Source organism: Trachemys scripta, chromosome 4 (assembly GCF_013100865.1).
Source record: "Trachemys scripta elegans isolate TJP31775 chromosome 4, CAS_Tse_1.0, whole genome shotgun sequence".
In the NCBI taxonomy this organism is placed as follows: Eukaryota; Metazoa; Chordata; order Testudines; family Emydidae; genus Trachemys; species Trachemys scripta.
In genome coordinates this window covers 85426967-85447153 of record NC_048301.1, presented here as the reverse complement: position 1 = coordinate 85447153, position 20187 = coordinate 85426967, and the positions used below count along the sequence as shown (strand labels likewise).

Sequence of the window (20187 nt, the reverse complement as noted above, 5' to 3'; positions counted from 1 at the left end):
ATATTATATTTTAAATAGCTCATGATTTTTAAGTCAATATCATGATTCTGGGAGCCTCACTCAATTTTCAAACTCTTGAGGTTGCTAATACTGGTATTGTGTGTAAAGGCATCAAAATTGTATTTTGGCACCACTGCTGTTATTTATTATTATTGTTTGTGATGTTGCCCACAATGTATTTCCTGCTTGCCAAGCATAAAAATGGCACAGGTCCTACCCTGCCAAGCTTAAAATCTGAAAACCACCAGAATTCCCATTCACCCAAGTAGCTGGCATCATTCCTTTCAATAGAAGTTTCTGGTTTCAGAATCTTTCTTTCTCATATTTGTCTTGTGACAGAAACTTATCAAAGGATTGTCAAAAACAAACAAGGAAATTAAAAAATAAACAAGTGATTTAAAATGCCACTAGGCATTATAATTATCCTCAAACAATTATTAAAAAACAAATAAGGAATTAAATTAGAGCCTCACAAAAACAATAAATTAAAAATACTACTAGGAGGTAAACTTCCAGTGTAATACACTGGTATTTAGTAGCACAGCTCCCTCCTGTTTACACTAATAGGGGCTGCAGGGCTATATGCAGGTATTCTGTGTTTAAAGCATACCTTGAAGCAGTCGCTCTCAACTCATGGCCCGCATACACAATTGCAGCCCATATGACATCCCCAGGGTCATACCAGTAGCATATATATTGTGTGAATGCGCATAACACACAGAAAGCTGCATATGCAGCCCACAATGGTAAATAGGTTGAGAACCACTGCCCTAAAGCAAAAATCAGAGAAAGCAACCAGACTTTACAATACTGACAGTATGCCACCAGAGGGCATCCTAATGTGGAGAAATGATCACACAAAACTTTAGGGCCAAATTTATCCCTGGTGTAACTACTTCAATGGCATTTTATACCACATATAGATATGACCCACAGGGCTCAGCTAAAGATGTTATTCATTTCCTTGTTTTCATCTGTCTTTGTAATATGTTACTATTATAATTTATCTCACAATGTAAAATAAAAACATTTATAAAATACATTGCAGTGTGAATCACAATACTGAACTCTGTGACTGAAACACTTAGGTAAACCCAATACACTTGAGTATATGGAAAAGCACTGTAATGCATACAAAAACAGCATAATAGGGCTGGCAGATATTCCTTGTGCATTACAGGGCAGGAGATCAGAGTGCCTAATAAAAGCTGAAGGGGTTGGGGACCAAATACATTTCGACTGGAAACAGTAATGTCACAGCAAGCAAAGCAAATGAGGGAGGAAAGCTGGACAGTGCTATACCTTTGGGAATATAAAGCTAAAATACTTACATCATGGAGAGGGTAAGCAGCTGTGTAGGTGCCATTACTTAACAATCTTTTAATTCCAAACTTTTTCTTCCCTTCTTCTGTTCCATAGGGGCACCGTGTTAGGATATAGTACACCTAAAATGCAAACACAGAGAGTTTAATCCTCTTCTTTTATAATATGGTTTAATACCACACTCCACTGATGGATGAAGGAGCACTGCTGATGGGACTGTCCAATCCCCTTCAAAGGCAATGCATTGCAGTAACTGCAATATAGGGGAAATTAGAGGATCCTCAAGGCTCCAGCTGGAACAAGGATGCCCCAGCTGTCCCACCCTGGATGAGAACTGGTTTCTCAAATGCCATCTGTATTTAGAAAGATACACAGACATCAGATTTCATCACACAACATCCAGCAATACTGTACCATACAGCATCAAAGTAATTGACCTTCTGTAGATTCAGAACTCAAATGGCTGTCTCAGCTTAGTGTTTGATATGTGATCACACATATCTCCAGTCACCCACCCACTCAGAGGACTATGTTACATTCTGCCTGCACCTGTAAACAGATGGGTTGAGATACGTACTATTCTGTTTCTCCTGGATGGTGAGAAGAAGGTGTTCTCATTGTCAATGAGGTAGAGCTCCTGCCTACTTTTGCTGAAGGGTGCCGTGAAGTAGTCTGGTTCAGGGTGCATCACCTTCTCCGGTAATCTAAATGGTCCAAGCATACAGTCCAATGGGTTCTCTACAGTAGGGGGAATATCATTTTCCTTGATGGGTGCTTTAATGTTCAGCACTTCAGCATATGTGATCAGAACCTCCCATGGGGCATGGATCTTCACAAAATAAGTTTTGCCATCTTCAGATTCCTGCACAAGAAGAGTTAAGCCTGAGGTCAAACTGAGGTGGGTTTTTTTTTCCGGATTAAAATCAAGCCAGACGGTATCCAAAACTTTTCTCTCTTTGTTCTTTTATTATCTTAAAGGCTTACATTGATTCTGAAAAAACAGGAGGAAAAATTTCCCTCCGCCAGAAAGCTTGTATGATTGATGGTAGTGGGTATCTGTACTCTTTGCACTGATTAGAGGCTTATGAGGAGATTTCAAACTGCATCAAACTTGTACATTAAAGGTCAAATTCTCCAGCCTACTTAAAGGCCACAGAAGACACTGAATGCATTGGAAATGGTGTGGTTCTACAGAGCAGGCTATGCAGGGTATAAAAAACCCACACAGCAGTCAAAACTCCCTGCATGCAATGGTGCTGTGCCATCTCCCAGGCAGAGAGGGCAGTTTTAGGATTGGTGTACTGAAACTGCTGGAATTTCTCTGCATATAGTGTATGTGAGGGTCTGACTCTAAAACAGTAATATTTAATCTGGAAAATGTAATATTTAATCCCTGGCTTACTGGAGCCCCATCTCTGGGTCTCATGGAATCCATTGGTTTTGTCAGAAGTTATTTTGCTCCACCTATTCTCAAGTAGAGTAAGGATAACACTGATCAAAGAAGCACTCCCCTTGCTGTCCCAATCATATGAGGCAGAAAAGTAACACTAAACAAATGGACACAACTACCATCCCAAGCCTTTCCCCATCCTGATCCTAATCCCCCACAGGATATGAGTAATTCCCATTGACTTCAATAGATGTTACTATTGAATAGTATGCCGTGCGGAGGTGCTGGAGGAAGAATCTGGCCCAAGCAGAGGTTCCTTTTTACACTGGTCTCCCTATGTAAATGAACTCACGATTCAGTTATTTTGGGACCATTTCCTTTTCATTACTGAGTAAAACACAATCACTTCCTCCTGAAACACAACAGTTCTCTTCTCACAGTGCTTAGAATAATTATCAAGAAAAATTGCTCCTATATTAGCCTGTTTAACTTCAGTTACTCACATGGTTTGATGTACTGAAATCTCCTAGAACCACTGATACAATGGTGGATAAAATCTTGTCGGAACAGACCAACAAATGTATTATCTAGCAATCTGAAAATTCAGTTATTTGGTCCTATTTTGCTCATTAGGACGAGAACACGGGTTTTTTTTACCTTTTTGTCTTCTGTTTCTAGTTCCAGACCAGCCTTTTGTAGATTCTTCTCAAATTCTCGCCTTCTTTCCTGAGGATAAATAAAGAGACTTTACTAAAAAAAAAAAATGAAGCTGAGGCAATTTTTACTTCATCTGTCAAAAACTTTAACCCTCCCTGTATCCCTGTGTATAGGGTCTGATCTTGTACCCATCAAAATCAATACGAGTTTTGTCATTGCCTAAATAGAAGCAAAGTTGGATGCCAAAGAGTAATTTTTCCCAAATTCTACTTGTTGCCTTTTAATCACCAATCTCTCTCAAAGTAGCTGGTACCTGTTTACTGATTTTAAGGCCTGGTCTACACTGTCGGGGGAGGGAGGGGGGGGGAATTGATCTAAGTTACACAACTTCAGCTACGTGAATAACGTAGCTGAAGTCGACGTACTTAGACTTACTCACCGCGGTGTCTTCACTGCGCTGAGTCGACTACTGCTGCTCCCCCATCAACTCTGCTTGCGCCTCTTGCGGTGGTGGAGTACAGGAGTCGATGGGAGAGCGCTCGGGGGTCGATTTATCGCATCTAGACTAGATACGATAAATCAACCCCCGCTGGATCGGTCACTGCCCGCCATCCAGCAGGTAGTATAGACATACCCTAGGACTAGCTCCCTAGACCAGAGTAGGTGAGCCCAATCCAGCCAATTTAAGAGAGCTGGGCTACACCTGGTCCTATAAATGCACTGTTAGTGAGCAACTGGGAGAGATGGATTGTGACAGCCAAACTGGAGTGGTGGGTACCTGGAGTAAGGGGCTCACGGAAGCAGCCCTGGGGGCTGTTGCCCTAAGAAGGGAGCAACTGACAGACTGGTAAACTGCCAGAAGTAGGAGAACTAGAGACTCCTGGGAGGGGTGGCCTGAGGCTAAGGAATGAGTTAAGATTGTTTTTTGGTTTGTTTGTTAACTAGTTGAGCAAATAAATCTCCTTGCTAAAGACTGAGCACGGCAATACATGCTTTGGAGCAAAGGAGAAGTGTGGCCCTGGTGACAGTTGCTAATTGCACTACATGCTGGATCTATAAATTAAATACTTAATTTATCATATTGGATTTATCATTTAAATTAAATAAGCAATACCAATCTTGCTTCCTTTAGAAATCACTGGCAAAACTCTTACTGCTTTCAAGATCAGGACTACAATTAGATATTTTTTTTAACTGAATAGATATTTCTACAGAATATTTTTGAGCCATACATCAAAAAATTAATTTTCACCTAAATTTCCTTTAGACTATAACTATTTCTGTATGAAGGCAATTTGTAAAGCAAGAATGCTGTAGAACACAAGGAAATGCAGGATACTCCTTTTCCATGTGATTGTGTGTCAAATGGGGATCCCATGTCTTATGGTACTATATGCTAAATAGATAGGTATGTTTACTGATCACAGTAGCTTTGCTCTGAAACATCTAGTGTTGTGCCAGATGGACTACCAGCCCGATCCAGTATGGCAAGTCCTATGTTCCTAGAAACTGATTTCCTATTGAGACAAAATAGATCTTCCTTCTATGACTTCTATGATTTGGTTAATTACTCTTTTTATGTATTGAGCTGGAATCATTTTGACCTTTACATTTTCTCTGTCTCCCATACCAGCATAAGTATACAAACAGAATTGTAATTCACTGAGTTGATGATCCAATCAACACAAAACAATGCATATGAAAAGATTTTATAGCATGATGGCCATTACATTCAGGTGGCTTATCTAAAAACAATGCCATGTTATGGGGCAGGTACTCAGCTAAACAGAGCACATGGGAGGCTGTCAGTCCCTGAGTCTCAGCCCTACATACAATTTAGAGCAAGCTGGGGTCTGCTTTAATTTTGCATCAGCCAGCCAGCAATAACTCCTCACTCTCCCCAGCCCCTGTATTAGAACCTGTGGGGAAGAGGAGAATTAGGAGCCAACTCTGCTGGTTCTATTCCCACTGGGGACTCAAACATATTGGCAGAATCATCAGTGGAAAAGTTAAGGACAGTCGCTTCATCCTTTGTGCTGCTCAGGAGGTGCAGGTATACAGAGACTGGAGAGTCCAGTCCTAAGTGACACATGAATATATTTTATATACCCCATGAAATAAACTGTAGAACCATAAGATAAGTGAAATTATTATGCTCCGTTGATCACCTCAGTAGTCCTCTGTCCACTAATTCATCTTCTCTGAAACTTATTCTGGCATTTTGTACTCCTCCAAAGTTTCAAATAAACCATCATAAATGTTTTTATTTTTTTTAAAATGTCAACTTGCCAGGGAAAATTTTTCTTCTCTTGCCAAGAATGGAATTTCCCCCAAATGTCCCCTGTCCCAGGCTTAGGATGGGCAATATTTTTTAGACATAAAAATGTCACAATTTAAAAATTCATTATCTCATAATCCTGCAGAACTATAAATGGGGGCCCATACTATTGCCTCTACTATAGACCCTTTGGGTCATTCCAGAACCACAGAGGAATAGTAAAACTAATTTATACAATTACACTAACTTTACACCACCCCTATGGCAGAGGTTAAAAAAATAACTTAAAAACTCTCTTAAATGTTTCTAAGAGATGTTTACTGATTGCATTACCTTTATCTCACCCTATCATGTATCGTGCATATACTGCATATAATGCATATGCATGATACATGATACTGTGACGGTGGGATAAACTAAAATCAGCACTCATGGAATGACCAACAAAACTCACTGCCAGCTTTACTTCTCATGATCAAGGTGTACCCATCCCACATCTATGCTAACACAACTTTCATGTCAAACCACACCATTGTGTATTCCCTATACACACTAAAGTGATCCAGTATGAATTTACTGCCTAAAGTAGACTTAGATATGAAAACATATTTGATAAGATTATCAAAAGTAGACCCAAAGTCCAATGGGAACAGGGGGACTAATGTAGGTTTAATATCATACATAAGTAATATCAGTTATCTAAGAAAGATAAACATATATTATAAAGATAAATCCATCTCTTGATAACTATGCTGTTTGCTAGTAACAATAATCAGTAAATAAAAAAGGGTAATAGAGTAAAATTAATTTTTAAACTTTACAGCACATTATCCCTTAAGATAAATTTTAAAAAGCTACTCTCGAGCAACAGATTGTCATGCTGGAAAAGTTTGGTGTGTGGTAGAGCATCCACTCCTGTTCCGACTGAAATCCATGTGTGTAATTTTGAGACCTATGAATAATTACGAACATTCTTATATTAAAAAAAAAAATGAAATATGTGACCAAATTCTGTGTTAATCTAGGCCTCATGCAACCCCACTAACTTCACTGAAGTTGCACAGGGCATAAGTGAATGTAGAATTTGGCCCTCAGTTAGGAATTTAGGGGCTTGGTGTTATGAAGTGCTGAGCATCTCCAGTTCCCAATAGGGTTTTTCAGTACTTTGCTGAATGTGCTCAGCACTTGGCAGGATCAGACCCATAAAGATAAAAGCTCAGTCCTCTATATATTGTGCTCCTGAAACTCCCACTGAAGCAATTTGAATTTTGAGTGTGAAAGGAATGCAAGTCCAAGACCTACATTTTGGAAATGTATTTACTTTTTCTACTTTAAAAAGCAATAAAATATTACATTTAATAGTAATCTCCAAGTGATAATGCAGAGAAGGCCAGATTGTGCTTAGCTGTACCACGCCATGCACTGTGGAATAGGACAGAGTAATGATCTCCCCTTGCCCCACTCCTTCCAAAACCGATATTAAGGCTACCCAGAACATAGCTCACAATGTTTAGGGGTATGCAGGAGTTTCATATCAGTGGCTCTTCCTAGAGAAATTTAGCAAAAACTGGGCAAGCAGTGGGTGAAACTATGGTTCAGCCCCTACAGGCACCAGCCTAGCCCTCGGAGACAGGGAGATTCTGCACCCCAGAAAATGGTGTCATAAAATATTCTCCATATGAGAGCTCCCAGAGGCACTAAGTTTGGGGTGCTCTGCATGGGGTGGTAAAGAGCATGCTCTAGTTCAGTGGTTTTCAACCTGTGGTACATGGACCCCTGCGGGTCCACAGACTGTCTAAGATTTCCAAAGGGGTCATCCCCTCTATTCGACATTTTTTAGGGGTTCACAAATGAGAAAAGGTTGAAAACCACCTCTCTAGTCCCAAATAAATAGGTCTAGTCAGAACTTTTTAAAAAACAAACTCAGCTCTTTTTGATCAATAAAATCAGTAAATGTGTGTATAAAAATAAAATAGTGAGATCAGTCAGAAAAATAAACACGATCTGTCAGAAGTATTGAACAGAAATTTAAAGTAAATTGCTGAACATACAACATAATGTAGACTTCTGTTAACAGAAAGCTTTATGGCTAGGATTCAGTCATGTGGCTTATGAACAGCCAATACATAGAAAATTTTTTTACAATACATAGAAAAAAAGGTTTAGTGTGGAAATTATTCTGATTTGAATGTTTTGCATGTAATTTTTTCCGTTCCCCTGTGAATAAAAATTATATATAGCTATGTACAAGATAGTGGGTTTATGTTTTGCACTTAAAATAAATATGTTAATGGAAATGAGCTTATTAAGTGGGATTTCAAAGTGAAAGAGGTAATGCAATCAGTAACTTTATGGATTACCCCTTACTGAGATATCAATTATTTTTTAAATCTCTCTTTTCACATGTGCTAGACCACTGGGAACCTATAATGAATACAGTAAGACTGTGATGAATATAAATCACAAATAGGTTTCTTAAATATATCCAGCCTGAGTGAATATTTGATTAAAATTTACTAAAAATTTCAATCTTAGGGCTTCATCTAGCTTTGCCTTCAGTGAATGCTAAGCATACTCAGCATCTCCCTGCATCATCAGACAGCTTGGTTTGAAAAATTAAAACAGCAAATCAGATGGCTGCCTGCTGAAAAGTCACCTAGACAAAGCAGTATTAGAAATAAATGTCTAACTTCCAAGACAGCTGAGGCTAACACTTCTCAGAGTTGGACTGAATCCAGAGATTAAAAAGCACTGTTTACATAGACCATAGCATTCCACAACAGTCATTAGAGAATCAATTGTAGAGATAATGAGAATCAACAGGCAGGGGAGATCAAATGGGAAAAAAAACTAGGCCTGAATCAAAACCTCAGATACAAACACATCCAGATTTTGGGAGGGGTTGAATCGGATACATATCCAAACTTTTCTATTCAGGTCCATCCCTTTCATTTTGCATGAGTGATAAGGAAAGCTCTATTAATAAGAAAGCTTTTTATGGATGTAATATTTACAAATCTGTTTCAAAGGGTAACTTTGAGGATTATCTCAAGACACCGCCCTATTAACTCTGAACTGAACAAACTGATTACATTTTAAGGGCATGGCCTCAAAAGTATGACCATTTTCTTAACAGCATATTTTTCTCAAGACTTCACTTGGCAGATTCCCTAGTGTGAGCTAGAGATCAGCAAAACACTAAATCTGTAGTATCTGGATTTGTTTTGCATGAAGCTAAGACAGAAGATGCACATAGCTTTAATCATCTAAAGTGCCATTGACTGAATAGTAATGTTGAAATGCCATGAAGAAGTTAATCCCACTCTTATTTATGCAAAACAAACTGTTTCCCTGAAGCAAGCATGAGCATTAGAAACCGGCTGTCACTAAATTTATTCCTTTCCTAAGAATGTTTCTATTCTTAGCCTGTACAATTTTGCCAAGTCACTGTACTGCAGTAAGAGAACTGCACATCTCTCCCAAGAGATTACTGTACAACAACAAACTGCACTGGATTTCTGTAACCTTTCAAACAAAATCCAGTGCCTGAGTGTGTACTTAATTCATATGAAACCACAGATGGTGATTTGTCTCTGTGGATAAAATTCTGAGCAGAAAGCAGCATAGCACCTAGCCATTATAGGGCTTAAGAGGGACATTAGTTGTGCACATAGGCCTTGTGCTGGCCCTAAATACAGGGGTGAATTTCACCCTATCTTCATGCTGAAATTGGTGCAATGGAAAAGGCCAAAATTTCAAAACCTGAACTGATTTTTGGCACAAAAAAAGGAGACACCTGAATTATGTCTACTTTGGGAACAAAACACTACAGTTACAAAACTGTGCCTGCAATCCTAATTTTGTGAGTAAAAAGCAGGGTGGTCCCATTAAGACTAGGATGAAAATCAGGCCATTTAACTGTGAACGCACCACTCTTTTTCTTTGGCTTTAGTCCTATTCTCCCTGCTGGGAGAACTGGTGAAGGAAAACAGGTTTGATCTGCTCCAAATTTAAGATGTGATCGTCCCATTCAGTTGTGCTGATGGGGGGGAAGTGGGAGTAAATAGTATGGGGACATGGAATGGGAAAGTCATAGCTTCAGTGCACGTATTTCTAACTCTCAATGCCGTCAGCTGCAATTCAATGGAGTTTGAGGTTGAGAAGACAGTTTGCTGGGAGTGGCAGGCCTATGGTGGTAGCCTTTTATTGCAGCAGGTTCACTCGGGGGCTGGGCTTAAACAAAGTGTCAACTCCTGCTCTGTATATGGGCCTGGATCCACAAAGGGATTTAGGCGCCTCAAAAATCACAGGAACAACAATGCAAGCCACAAAGCCTGAGTTAGGTGGCGTCCTATACTCCCTGGGTTCTCTATACAATGTATCAGGAGAGATAGGTGTCTAAGAATGTGATCCACAAAAGCCAGCATGCTAGGCAGGGAGCCACCTAAGCTAGCCAATGGAAGATGTGAAGGAGAGGGGTATATCTAAGCCCCATCCCTTTCACTGAGACAGGCGCCCAAATCAAGGCTGCAGGGAGGTCCCTATCTCTGCTTGTGATTCACAGCCAGGAACCCTCTCCTGGAGTCAGGTGGCTAAGGTACCTAAGTTGTTTCTTGTGAGAATGAGTTAGGACCCTGCTTCACTCCATACACAATGGTTGGAGGAGGAGGAAGAGATGCCCACCTAATGGTTTTTAGCCCAGTGCTTAGAGCATTTAAAATATATCAGCAGTCATTGGGCCAGAGAGAGCAAGAGAGAGAATGACTCTATAGCCTGATGGATAGAGGACTTATCCAGGAGCTGGGAGACCCTGGGGCCAGTTCCCCTGCTCCATTGACTCTTTAATTAATTATCCACAGTGGAACAGCTTCCGTAGGAGAGACTGAAGAAGCCCCATACCAAAATATCCCATAGCCTTGGTCTCACACATACCAGGTGAGTTCTCTAACCATTGGACTAAAATTTAAAGGTAGGTAATAGCACTCCCACCTCCTCCTCCAGCCAGATTCTAAATGAGATTTGATCCAACAGATGGCCTCTGAGCACGCCCACTGGATCAGGCTCCATAGATGAGAAAGATGCTTCTCTTCCTAGCTTTCCCTGGTTTGTGGATTGCTCTGGGGATTAGGCAGGACATTGGTGTGAGGCAGCAGTACACGTGCCAAGAGACAAAACTTAGGTGCCGAGGCAACTTTTACAGTGAAAGTTTTGGCTTAGAGTGAATTTAAGCACCTATAGTGCATATCTGTGCTTTAATTCATAATTTTTTTGTGAGGGGAGACCTAAAATAGTGTGAAGTAAAAATTCTAATTACCAAAAGGAATAGCTAAGACCTGGTAAAGGGGGGAGGTCTCAGAGCCCAGGCTTCACCCCAAGTGGGAACATCTACACTGCTATTTTTAGCCTCAGAGCGTGAGTCCTGCAAGCTGATCCACGCTCTGAGATTTGCTGCTGCAATGTAGACGTACCCCTAAACTGTTTGTGCCTGAGTTTCCCCATCTAATCAAAGGGGCGGTAGCTGTAACACCTACCTCACACAGACATTTGAACATTAGTTAGTATTTGTTATTACTCTTCAAAGTGATATCCTCAGTCAGGACACAGATAAGAGATGCCGCTGATCAATGATTTTCACTACTGAATGCATTTGTATTTCACTGCATTTGATTGGACAAACTACTTAAGATTCTTCCATTCCTTTACTGATTGAGCTGTACATTTACGAAACAGCATGTTAGGGTAGCCTTCCCAGTGTCAGGCTAGAGCAGGGGTGGGCAAACTTTTTGGCCCGAGGGCCACATCTGGGTATGGAAATTGTATGGCGGGCCATGAATGCTCATGAAATTGGGGGGTGTGGGCTCTTGGGTTGGGCCAGAAACGAGGAGTTCAGGGTGTGGGAGGGGCCAGAAACGAGGAGTTCAGGGTGTGGGAGGGGGCTCTGGACTGGGGCAGAGGGTTGATGTGTGTGGGGGGGGAAGGCTCCAGCTGGGGGTGTGAGCTCTGGGGTGGGAGTGGGGCTGAGACCAAGGGGCTCAGAGGGCAAGAGGGAGATCAGGGCTAGGGCAGGGGGTTGGGGCGTGGGAGGGAGTTAAGGGTACAGGCTCCGGGCAGCGCTTACCTCAAGCAGCTCCCAGAAGCAGCGGTATGTCCCTGCTCCGGCTCCTACGTGGAGGTGTGGCCAGGCAGCTCTGCATGCTGCCTCGTCCACAAGCATAGCCCTTGCAGCTACCAATTGGCCACAGTTCCTGGCCAATGGGAGCTGCAGGGGCAGCGCTTGGTTCAGGGGCAGCGTGCAGAGCCCCCTGGCTCCCCGACACATAAGAGCCAGAGGGGGACATGTCGCTGCTTCCGGGAGCCACACAGAGCCATGGAACGCACGGAGCAAGGCAAGCCCCGGACCAGCTGCCCGGCGAGAACTTGAGGGCCGGATTAAAATATCTGAAGGGCTGGATGTGGCCCCCGGGCTGTAGTTTGCCCACCCCTGGTCTAGCTGCTGTCCATGCTACCCCCAGCTACACTGCTATTTTTAGCATGTTTGCTTGAGCTGAGCTAGCACATCTGTCTATCTACATTGGGAAGCAGGGTCCCAGCTGCAGTGTAGACATATTCTTAGAGAGAAAGCATTGTGTGCAGTCTTTCAATTGTGCTTTTGAATTAACTACTGCCTTGGGTTTTTATTTCATCTTTTTCCACTTCTAATCTTGGTAATTATGCCTCTCTCTCCTCCTTCTTGTTTCCTGAGGTTGACTAGTGCTGCCCAATATATAGGGGTTTGTGTTTATAGCAGAAGTGCCGAACCATTCATCATGTATGTATATCTGTTTCTTTCTTTTCTCTATTGACTAGCGTCCTCTTCCATCTTTTTATTCCTTTTGCTATATGGTAGAAGAGGAAGCCTCTTGATAATCCTGTCTTGGGAATCATACTGCTGTATATGCAGAAGCCAAAGGATCAATATGAGAATGGAATAGAGTGCTTTTAAACAAGCAATAGAGTGCTTTTTAACAAGCAAGGTCTTATAGGATTGTTGCTGTAATAAAAACTCTACTCTCTCCAGACACGTTGGCTGGGTTGGGGCTGCTAAGGAGGCTAGGTTGTAAGATCAGGGAAGTGCAGAACAGATGTGCTTATGTCAGAAGAAAGGGCATTCTCTTTTGCTTTTTTTAGTTTATTGAGATTACAAGAATAAAATTCTAGGGTTTTGTAAGTCAGGGACTGATCTTTCCAGCTATTCTGCCTCCTACAACTAGAACACAGGACTTTTTTTGTTTAAAAGGAGGATTAATATTTGCATAAGAGTGCAGGGAGCACAAACTCTTAAACAAGGCATTCGGTCCTTAATAGGAAAGTATAAATTTAGCTAATAATGTATTAAAGAGCCCAGCCTTGCAGTTCCTTTCTTAGGCCTGGTCTACACTAGGACGGGGAGGGGGGACGAGCTAAGTTGGTCTAAGTTATACAACTTCAGCTATGAAAATAGTGTAGCTGAAGTAGATGTACTTAGAGCTACTTACCACAGTGTCTTCACTGTGATCGGTCGCTCCTGACGCTCCCCCGTCGACTCTGTGTACGCTTCTCGCTCCTATGGAGTGCCGGAGTCGACGGGAGAGCGCTCGGCGGTCGATTTATCGCATCTTCACTAGATGTGATAAATCGACCCCCACTGGATCGATCACTCTGGAGGTAAATATAGACATGCCCTTAGAAAAAATATGATTGTTACTTACATAACATTTTTGGCACCATAAATATACAGTAGGCTTAAAAATATAGTTAAGTCCTATTTCTTATTCCAAATGCAATCTCTAATGGCTCAAGAAAGTGAAGACATATTAAAAAAGCCAAAATAACCCCAACTTTACTATATTTAAAAATATTAGCATTTTTAGGCCAATCTCGTGACTTCTTTTTTAAATGCCTGTGGTTGGAAATACCGGAGCTTACAATGTAAACAGCCTGAGTCAGGCCCAAAATATCAAAGTAGACAAAAAAATAATTAGAAAAGTCACTTATTGATTCTTTCCGGAAATGTGGCCCACTGTCGCCACCTTTGCAATTTTGCCTTGCTGGGAACTTGAGTGCTGAGTTCCAACTGGAACTTTGCAGCAAAACCCAGCACGCTTGTACTTAATGGCCTCTTGTATGGAAGATTCCATCTTCAGGGACACTTTAAACTTGCTTTTAAAGGAATGAGAATGCTTTAATAATAAAAATAAAAGGAAATAAATTACAAGTACTTTGGCAATGAGGCAAAATGCCAGGCAGAGAGCCTAGAAGGGGAAGGTGCTGAGATTGTTGTGCTGGGAGTATAAAGTAAGTAATTAGGAATAAAAGCTCTTCCACTAACAGCCTCACACAGACCTCATCCATCACAGAAACCTCAGGAGGATGTAGGGGGATATACGAGTCATCAATGAACCACACAGGTAAATAGACCAAATTAATTTAATGCAGGAATGCCTGTAGGTGAAACCCTAAAATTACATTTTAGACACTTTAACGGTTAAATAAATATTGTGCAGATCAGCTGTGGAAAGGCAGGATCCAGTCATGCAGCTCTTACTCACAGTAGTAAGGACAACAGTATCAAACCTGGATACTGTATCATCAAGTGTAACTTTTTCTCATGGTGCCTGCCTTATTTCGTCTTTCCCTAGGCATGTCATTCATCATAAAATGATGATTCCTATTAACCAGTACATTAAAACATTATTCTACTTGTAAAGGGTAAACATCAATGTTTTTAAGAAGCTAGCACACTACCAATGCATTTACTAAGGTATTTATAAAAATGCTAGTGCCAGGAATCAATGGTGTCCCTAATATCTCACACCTGCTTACATAAAAGCACTTGGCTAAGCCACTAATTTTTCTGAAATTGGATTTTTTCCCTTTGAAGCATTTTTCCCTTTGACTCTGTACTTTAAATAGTGGAAAATCTGAATCAAGATTCCTTCCCCTTCCAGTGACTACCAAAAGACTAAGTCAGCTTTAGTCTCTGTGCACTATCACCCTCGGGAGCCAAGCATTTTCAGTGTTGTTACAAGCAGAGGGGAAAAAAATTACCTCATTGTTTCAGGGTGGATTATTTCCACTCCTAAATTAAAAGTTTTAACAGAACCTCTTGCTCCTTTAGGTTCCAAATTCCAAGAACACAGTCATCTTCATCTCAATAAAATCTTATAAGATAATCTTATTTTTACACTATGCTTCCAAATGAGGAAATCCAGACCAAAAGTTGCTAGGACTAGCAGCAAACATTTATTAAAATGCAGCAGTTCAGTCTGGCTTCTCAAGGGAAAAGATGCCTACATTTATTTATGTAATTATTTATTAAATTGTTTTAAGATTTACTGAATGTACTAATCCATGTCTCTTGAGCTCACGTACAATACCATTTAAAAGCACACACTGTTGAAATAATGGCCACATTCACTATCTTTCTCAATCAACCAAACTATACCCCTTCGCCAGAGCCCTATTCACCGCTTTCAAACTACATAAGCCTGCAAAATAGATTGGTTTTGCAACATGCTCCAAAGGTCAATAAACCAATGAGCAAGAGTTAGTTCCAAATTCAAGGGCCTTCCACAGTAAGGTCGAGCATCAGTAGATCACAACTGCCAGGATAAAACATGAGAAGAGAGGCATCTCCTGTAATAAACTCTGGGCAGACAGATGAGATTTAGCACAAAGTACAAGAAACTAAACATTATTATTTCAGACAAAGTGTTTAAAGAGGAGCCTTATAATGAGGAAGAGTATCTGGAGCTCCGAAGGTAGCTGAAGACAGCAATTTCAAAGAAACCTGAGATTTATGCGAGTATCCTATAATTCAATTTCCAGGAATCTAGAGTTGCCGTAAATTGAGTTTGCAAAGTAATTGCTTAGTTTTAACTCAGCTTTTGATGTTCTGACACTGATTGCTGTTCCATTATCGGTATTAAAAGGACAATCAAAGTAGTTCAGTGCAGCATCTGCAGGTCCAGTCCTGCTCTAACAGAAGTCAAAATTCTACTGTCATCAATGGGAGGAGAATCAGGCTGCAGTTCTTCTGTATAAAAGTATTTCAGTTGCTCCCGTACATCAGTCTGATTACAGTTCATGCTTCTCGAAAAAGGAAAGGCTTCATTACGACTACTTAGAAATTTTTCACCATCAGTATACTAATTAGACCTCTACCCCGATATAACGCTGTCCTCGGGAGCCAAAAAATCTTACCACATTATAGGTGAAACCGTGTTATATTGAACTTGCTTTGATCCACCAGAGCGCACAGCCCCCTCCCTCCCCCCCCCGGAGCGCTGCTTTACCGCGTTATATCTGAATTCATGTTATATAGGGTCGCGTTATATTGGGATAGAGGTGTATAGGGCAATATCATTAAATGAAGAAAATATTATCATCATTAGTTAGGCTTAAGGACCCAGTCATGCAAGGTGCTGAGAATAAGCAGGATCTGAGCGTGATCAGCACTTTGCAGGATCAGTCCTAGTTCACAACAAAATTCCACACCAGAAACTTCAGTACATTGCATGAACTTTCTTTCCAAGCTATGAGATTTTACATAGTCCAATTCATGTAAATGATTCCAAGGGCTTAGTAAGGAGGTTCAGGTCTATGATAGGTCATCATTCAGAAGATATCATAAAAGAAACTTACCGCCTTCTTTTCCTCTTCTTTATTTGGATCATCCAGATAAGAAAGTACAAAGTCAATTCGTCGGACACCATCCCTGAAGAAAACAGAATCTTTGCTTTGGTGTCTCTTGTTAATCTGTGGAGAACATAAGAAACACAATTAAAAACCAAATCTGGTTATTGCTCCGAAACCAGGCAGAGGAGAGGATTGTTTCCTCAGTTTGGTTCAGTTCTTCAGTCTTTTCAGACCTGAAGAGATCTGAACTTAGGTGAAATTTCAATAACAGCTCCACCTGTTATATGGGAGTTATGAAGTGATCTCAAAACTGGCTGCACACATGCATGGCCCATCCACATACCTTATGTGTCACAAATGTTATATACACTACAATATACAATGACACACATTAGTATAGCAATTCTTGGCAATACTACTATAGTTAAAGGTCACTCACAATCTTCTGAAATGCCTCTTTTCAGTTTAACACTTTTCTGCAAAAATGATCATGGTAAGTGCTTCAGTGTCAGAGAGTATGATGCCCACTGTAAAATATTAGCATGCCCCTTTAAACAAAGACAAACAAGGGCACAGTTTAAAAACCTGAAAGCAGGTGGCACTAAAGCAACTCTGAAAGTAATAAGAATGAGGAGTACTTGTGGCATCTTATAGACTAACAAATTTATTTGGGCATAAGCTTTCGTGGGCTAACTGAAGTGGGTTTTAGCACACGAAAGCTTATGCCAAAATAAATTTGTGGGTCTATAAGGTGCCACAAGTACTCCTCATTCTTTTTGCTGATACAGACAAACATGGCTACCACTGTGAAATCTGAAAGTAAAGAAAGTCCATGCACTTTCCATTTCAAAACAAGGCTCATTAAAGCAACAGCTTTCCAGAAACATTGCTAAGCAACAATACTTAGATGATCACATATATAATTGGAACACAAAGAACATATGGGTTACATTTAACAGGTTACATAATTTATTACTTGCGTCCTTTAAAAAAAAATCTCCTAGACCAATGGACCAGGAAAGCAGGGAAACTGTACTTTAAAAAAAAACCTAACAGTTAATTTCATATTTTCATTTGCAGGATGCTAGAATGGCATAAATCTCTCTCAGTGTAAGTGAGCTACTGAATTTATACTTTCAAGTTAATAAAGATCACTACCTCAGCATGTCTGCTCTTGCTAATACTGTTAGGCTTGGATAATCCCATACAACATTTTGTCTAGAAACAACAACTTTTCTAAACAGGATCTTTCTGATTATCCCACTCCAGAAAATCTGCCTTGCCAAAATAAAGCAATCTACACAAGCTGACACTTAGGGCTAAATTCAACCCTGGCCTAAATGGGCTTAGGTGTCATAGACTTCAGTAAGAGTTGCATGTGCTTACATAAGGGCTGAGTTTGGTTTTTACGGTTTTGGTTTGTAGGTTTCAATTCTACATTTTATTAGAGCTGAAAAAGGAATCATGTACAAAGGAGGTACCGTATGTCATTGTTAGCTACAGATCAAATTCTGCCCTAGTTTACACCCCAAAGTACATAAAAAGTTCTCTAAAAACTTGCAACGTAGTTATCTGAGTATGAACTTTGCTCCCAATTAACAAAAGACATGACACAGTGAAGCAAGTTATGACCACAGCCATCCAAGCCACTAGCAGTATCATTCATCACTGTTTTACCCTGAGACGTCGCTTCAGGAACAGATTGTATCTCCTTCCCGTCTGTTGGAACAACCATCAAGGAGTTAGCAAGCATGTTATCCACTTCAAGGACCCAAATCTTGACATTGTTCCAAGCACAGAACTCACAGTGAAGATAATGAGAATTCTGTGTCCAAATCAAAGGCAAGATATAGCTTCAAGGATATGGGGAGGGGATTAAAACAAGCCCTATATGGCTATAATATATAATCTTTAATTATAATAAAGCTAATGCAGCAACTGGTATTCATCAAGTAAAAATGAGGAGCCCCCAATTTCTTTATTTTATTTCTATAATACTACCTGTTGCTAACTATGAGGTCACTTAAAAAGTCAAGCAGATCAAAACAACAGGCCAAGAAAAGGTCATCAGCACACAAATGTCACAACAAAACCAAGCAGCAGCTCATAAAAAGATCAAGCATCTTTTTCTTAGGCTTACTTTATTTTGGAGTCATGCAGCACACAAAAAGCAAATGGGCAGCTATATAATGCCATATCTGATAAAATTATGCTTCAGGGCATAAACTCATCCTTAAATGGGATCAAGAAAGAGATGTCCCTTATGTTCCACAGCATAGAAAAAGTGAATCGAGGGGCTATGTCTTCATTTTTTACTTGTGGTATTGGCAACTGTGAGAGACAGGATACTGGACCAGCTACCAATCATTTGTTCTGATGTAGCAATTTCTATGTTTCTTTAGAATATGCCAACCTTTCAGAGAATTATCGACCATATATTTCAAATTAGAGAAACATACAGTGACAATATAGAGCTTATGCTCTAATAAATTTGTTAGTCTCTAAGGTGCCACAAGTACTCCTGTTCTTCTTTTTTTAGTGACAATATAATCTTTTTCAGAACTATTCTTTAATCCCCTCCTGGTCCTCTGGTTCATTAACTAGCAATACTTGCTTTTGTGTCTAATAAATACACCAGACCGACTAAGCTAGACTAATTGCTTAAAGAAAAAACATGGGGAGCCTTGGAGAATGATTTTGCATCCACGTACCCCTGAAGACGGAGAAGATCCCAGAAAACATGCAATCCAAGAAAGGGAAGAAAAGACACTTTCGATCTGAGTTTTATGAGTAGCATATGCTTTTACATTTATAATTTTGTACGTACAAATAAATATGAAGGTGAATACTTACAGATACAATTATTGTTATTTACACATATAATACTTGATTTGAATCAGATAGCCATTTAAATAGTATAATTGAATCATAGGACTGGAAGGGACCTTGAAAAGTCATCTAGTCCGGTCCCCTATACTCACGGCAGGACTAAGTATTATTTAGACCATTCCTGGCAGGTGTTTGTCTAACCTGCTCTTAAAAATCCCCAATAATGGAGATTCCACAATCTCCCTAGGCAATTTATTCCAGTGCTTAACCACCCTGACAGTTAGGAAGCTTTTCCTAATGTCCAACCTGAACCTCCCTTGCTGTAAGTTAAGCCCATTGCTTCTTGCCCTGTCCTCAGAGGTTAGGAACAACAATTTTTCTCCCTCCTACTTGTAATAACCTTTTAGGTACTTGAAGACTATTATCACGTCCCCTCTCAGTCTTCTCTTTTCCAGACTAAACAAACCCAATTTTTCAATCTTCCCTCATAGGTCATGTTTTCTAGACCTTTAATAATTTTTGTTGCTCTTCTCTGGACTCTCCCCAATTTGTCCACATCTTTCAATTGCACACATACGTATTTGGCCTGAAAAAAGTGCACCAGCAGTATTTTATGCACTCAGAATGGGAAATCTCTTCTAAAAATCAGACCCTAGGAGCTAAACTCTGCCTTTAATTACACTGGTCTACAATTTTTGAGAAGTCGTCTGCTTCAGAGATAAAATGTGCTATTTATTATGTATTTTGATGTGCTGAATTCAAATATGACAATTAAAACAACTGATTGGCTACTGTTTCTAAGATATTTAAGTTTTTACATTTTATGTCTATATATATTGTGTAGATAGTAGAGTTTTAATCATACATTGTAAACCTAGGTCTTTTCACGTGTTAATGGTTGCTTTACATGATAATATTTCACCTGTCCTGTTTATGTAACATTTTAAAAATCAGCCAAAGGGTTATATAAATAAAATTGATTATGAAACAAAAGGCAAAAAACTATTATTTACATAGTTTAGTCCTATTCAGTGTCTACTTGGCGCTTCTTGGC

At 40.1% G+C, this 20187-nt stretch overlaps 1 protein-coding gene across 7 annotated transcripts in view; it reads right to left on the bottom strand.

Annotated features, from left to right (window-relative positions):
- Nucleotides 1–20187, bottom strand: part of ANO5 (anoctamin 5) — a 100362-nt gene that overhangs the window by 33636 nt on the left and 46539 nt on the right. For 5 of the 7 annotated variants that reach the window (XM_034769805.1, XM_034769808.1, XM_034769807.1 and 2 more), the window contains 4 exons: nt 16311–16424; nt 3371–3439; nt 1901–2185; nt 1332–1445 (listed from right to left, as the gene is read on the bottom strand). In XM_034769805.1, the coding sequence (XP_034625696.1) occupies nt 1332–1445; nt 1901–2185; nt 3371–3439; nt 16311–16424 (582 nt within the window). Of the gene's footprint in view, nt 1–1331; nt 1446–1900; nt 2186–3370; nt 3440–16310; nt 16425–17981; nt 18024–20187 lie in introns of all 7 variants that reach the window. The other 2 variants (XM_034769802.1, XM_034769806.1) reach the window with 1 other exon arrangement.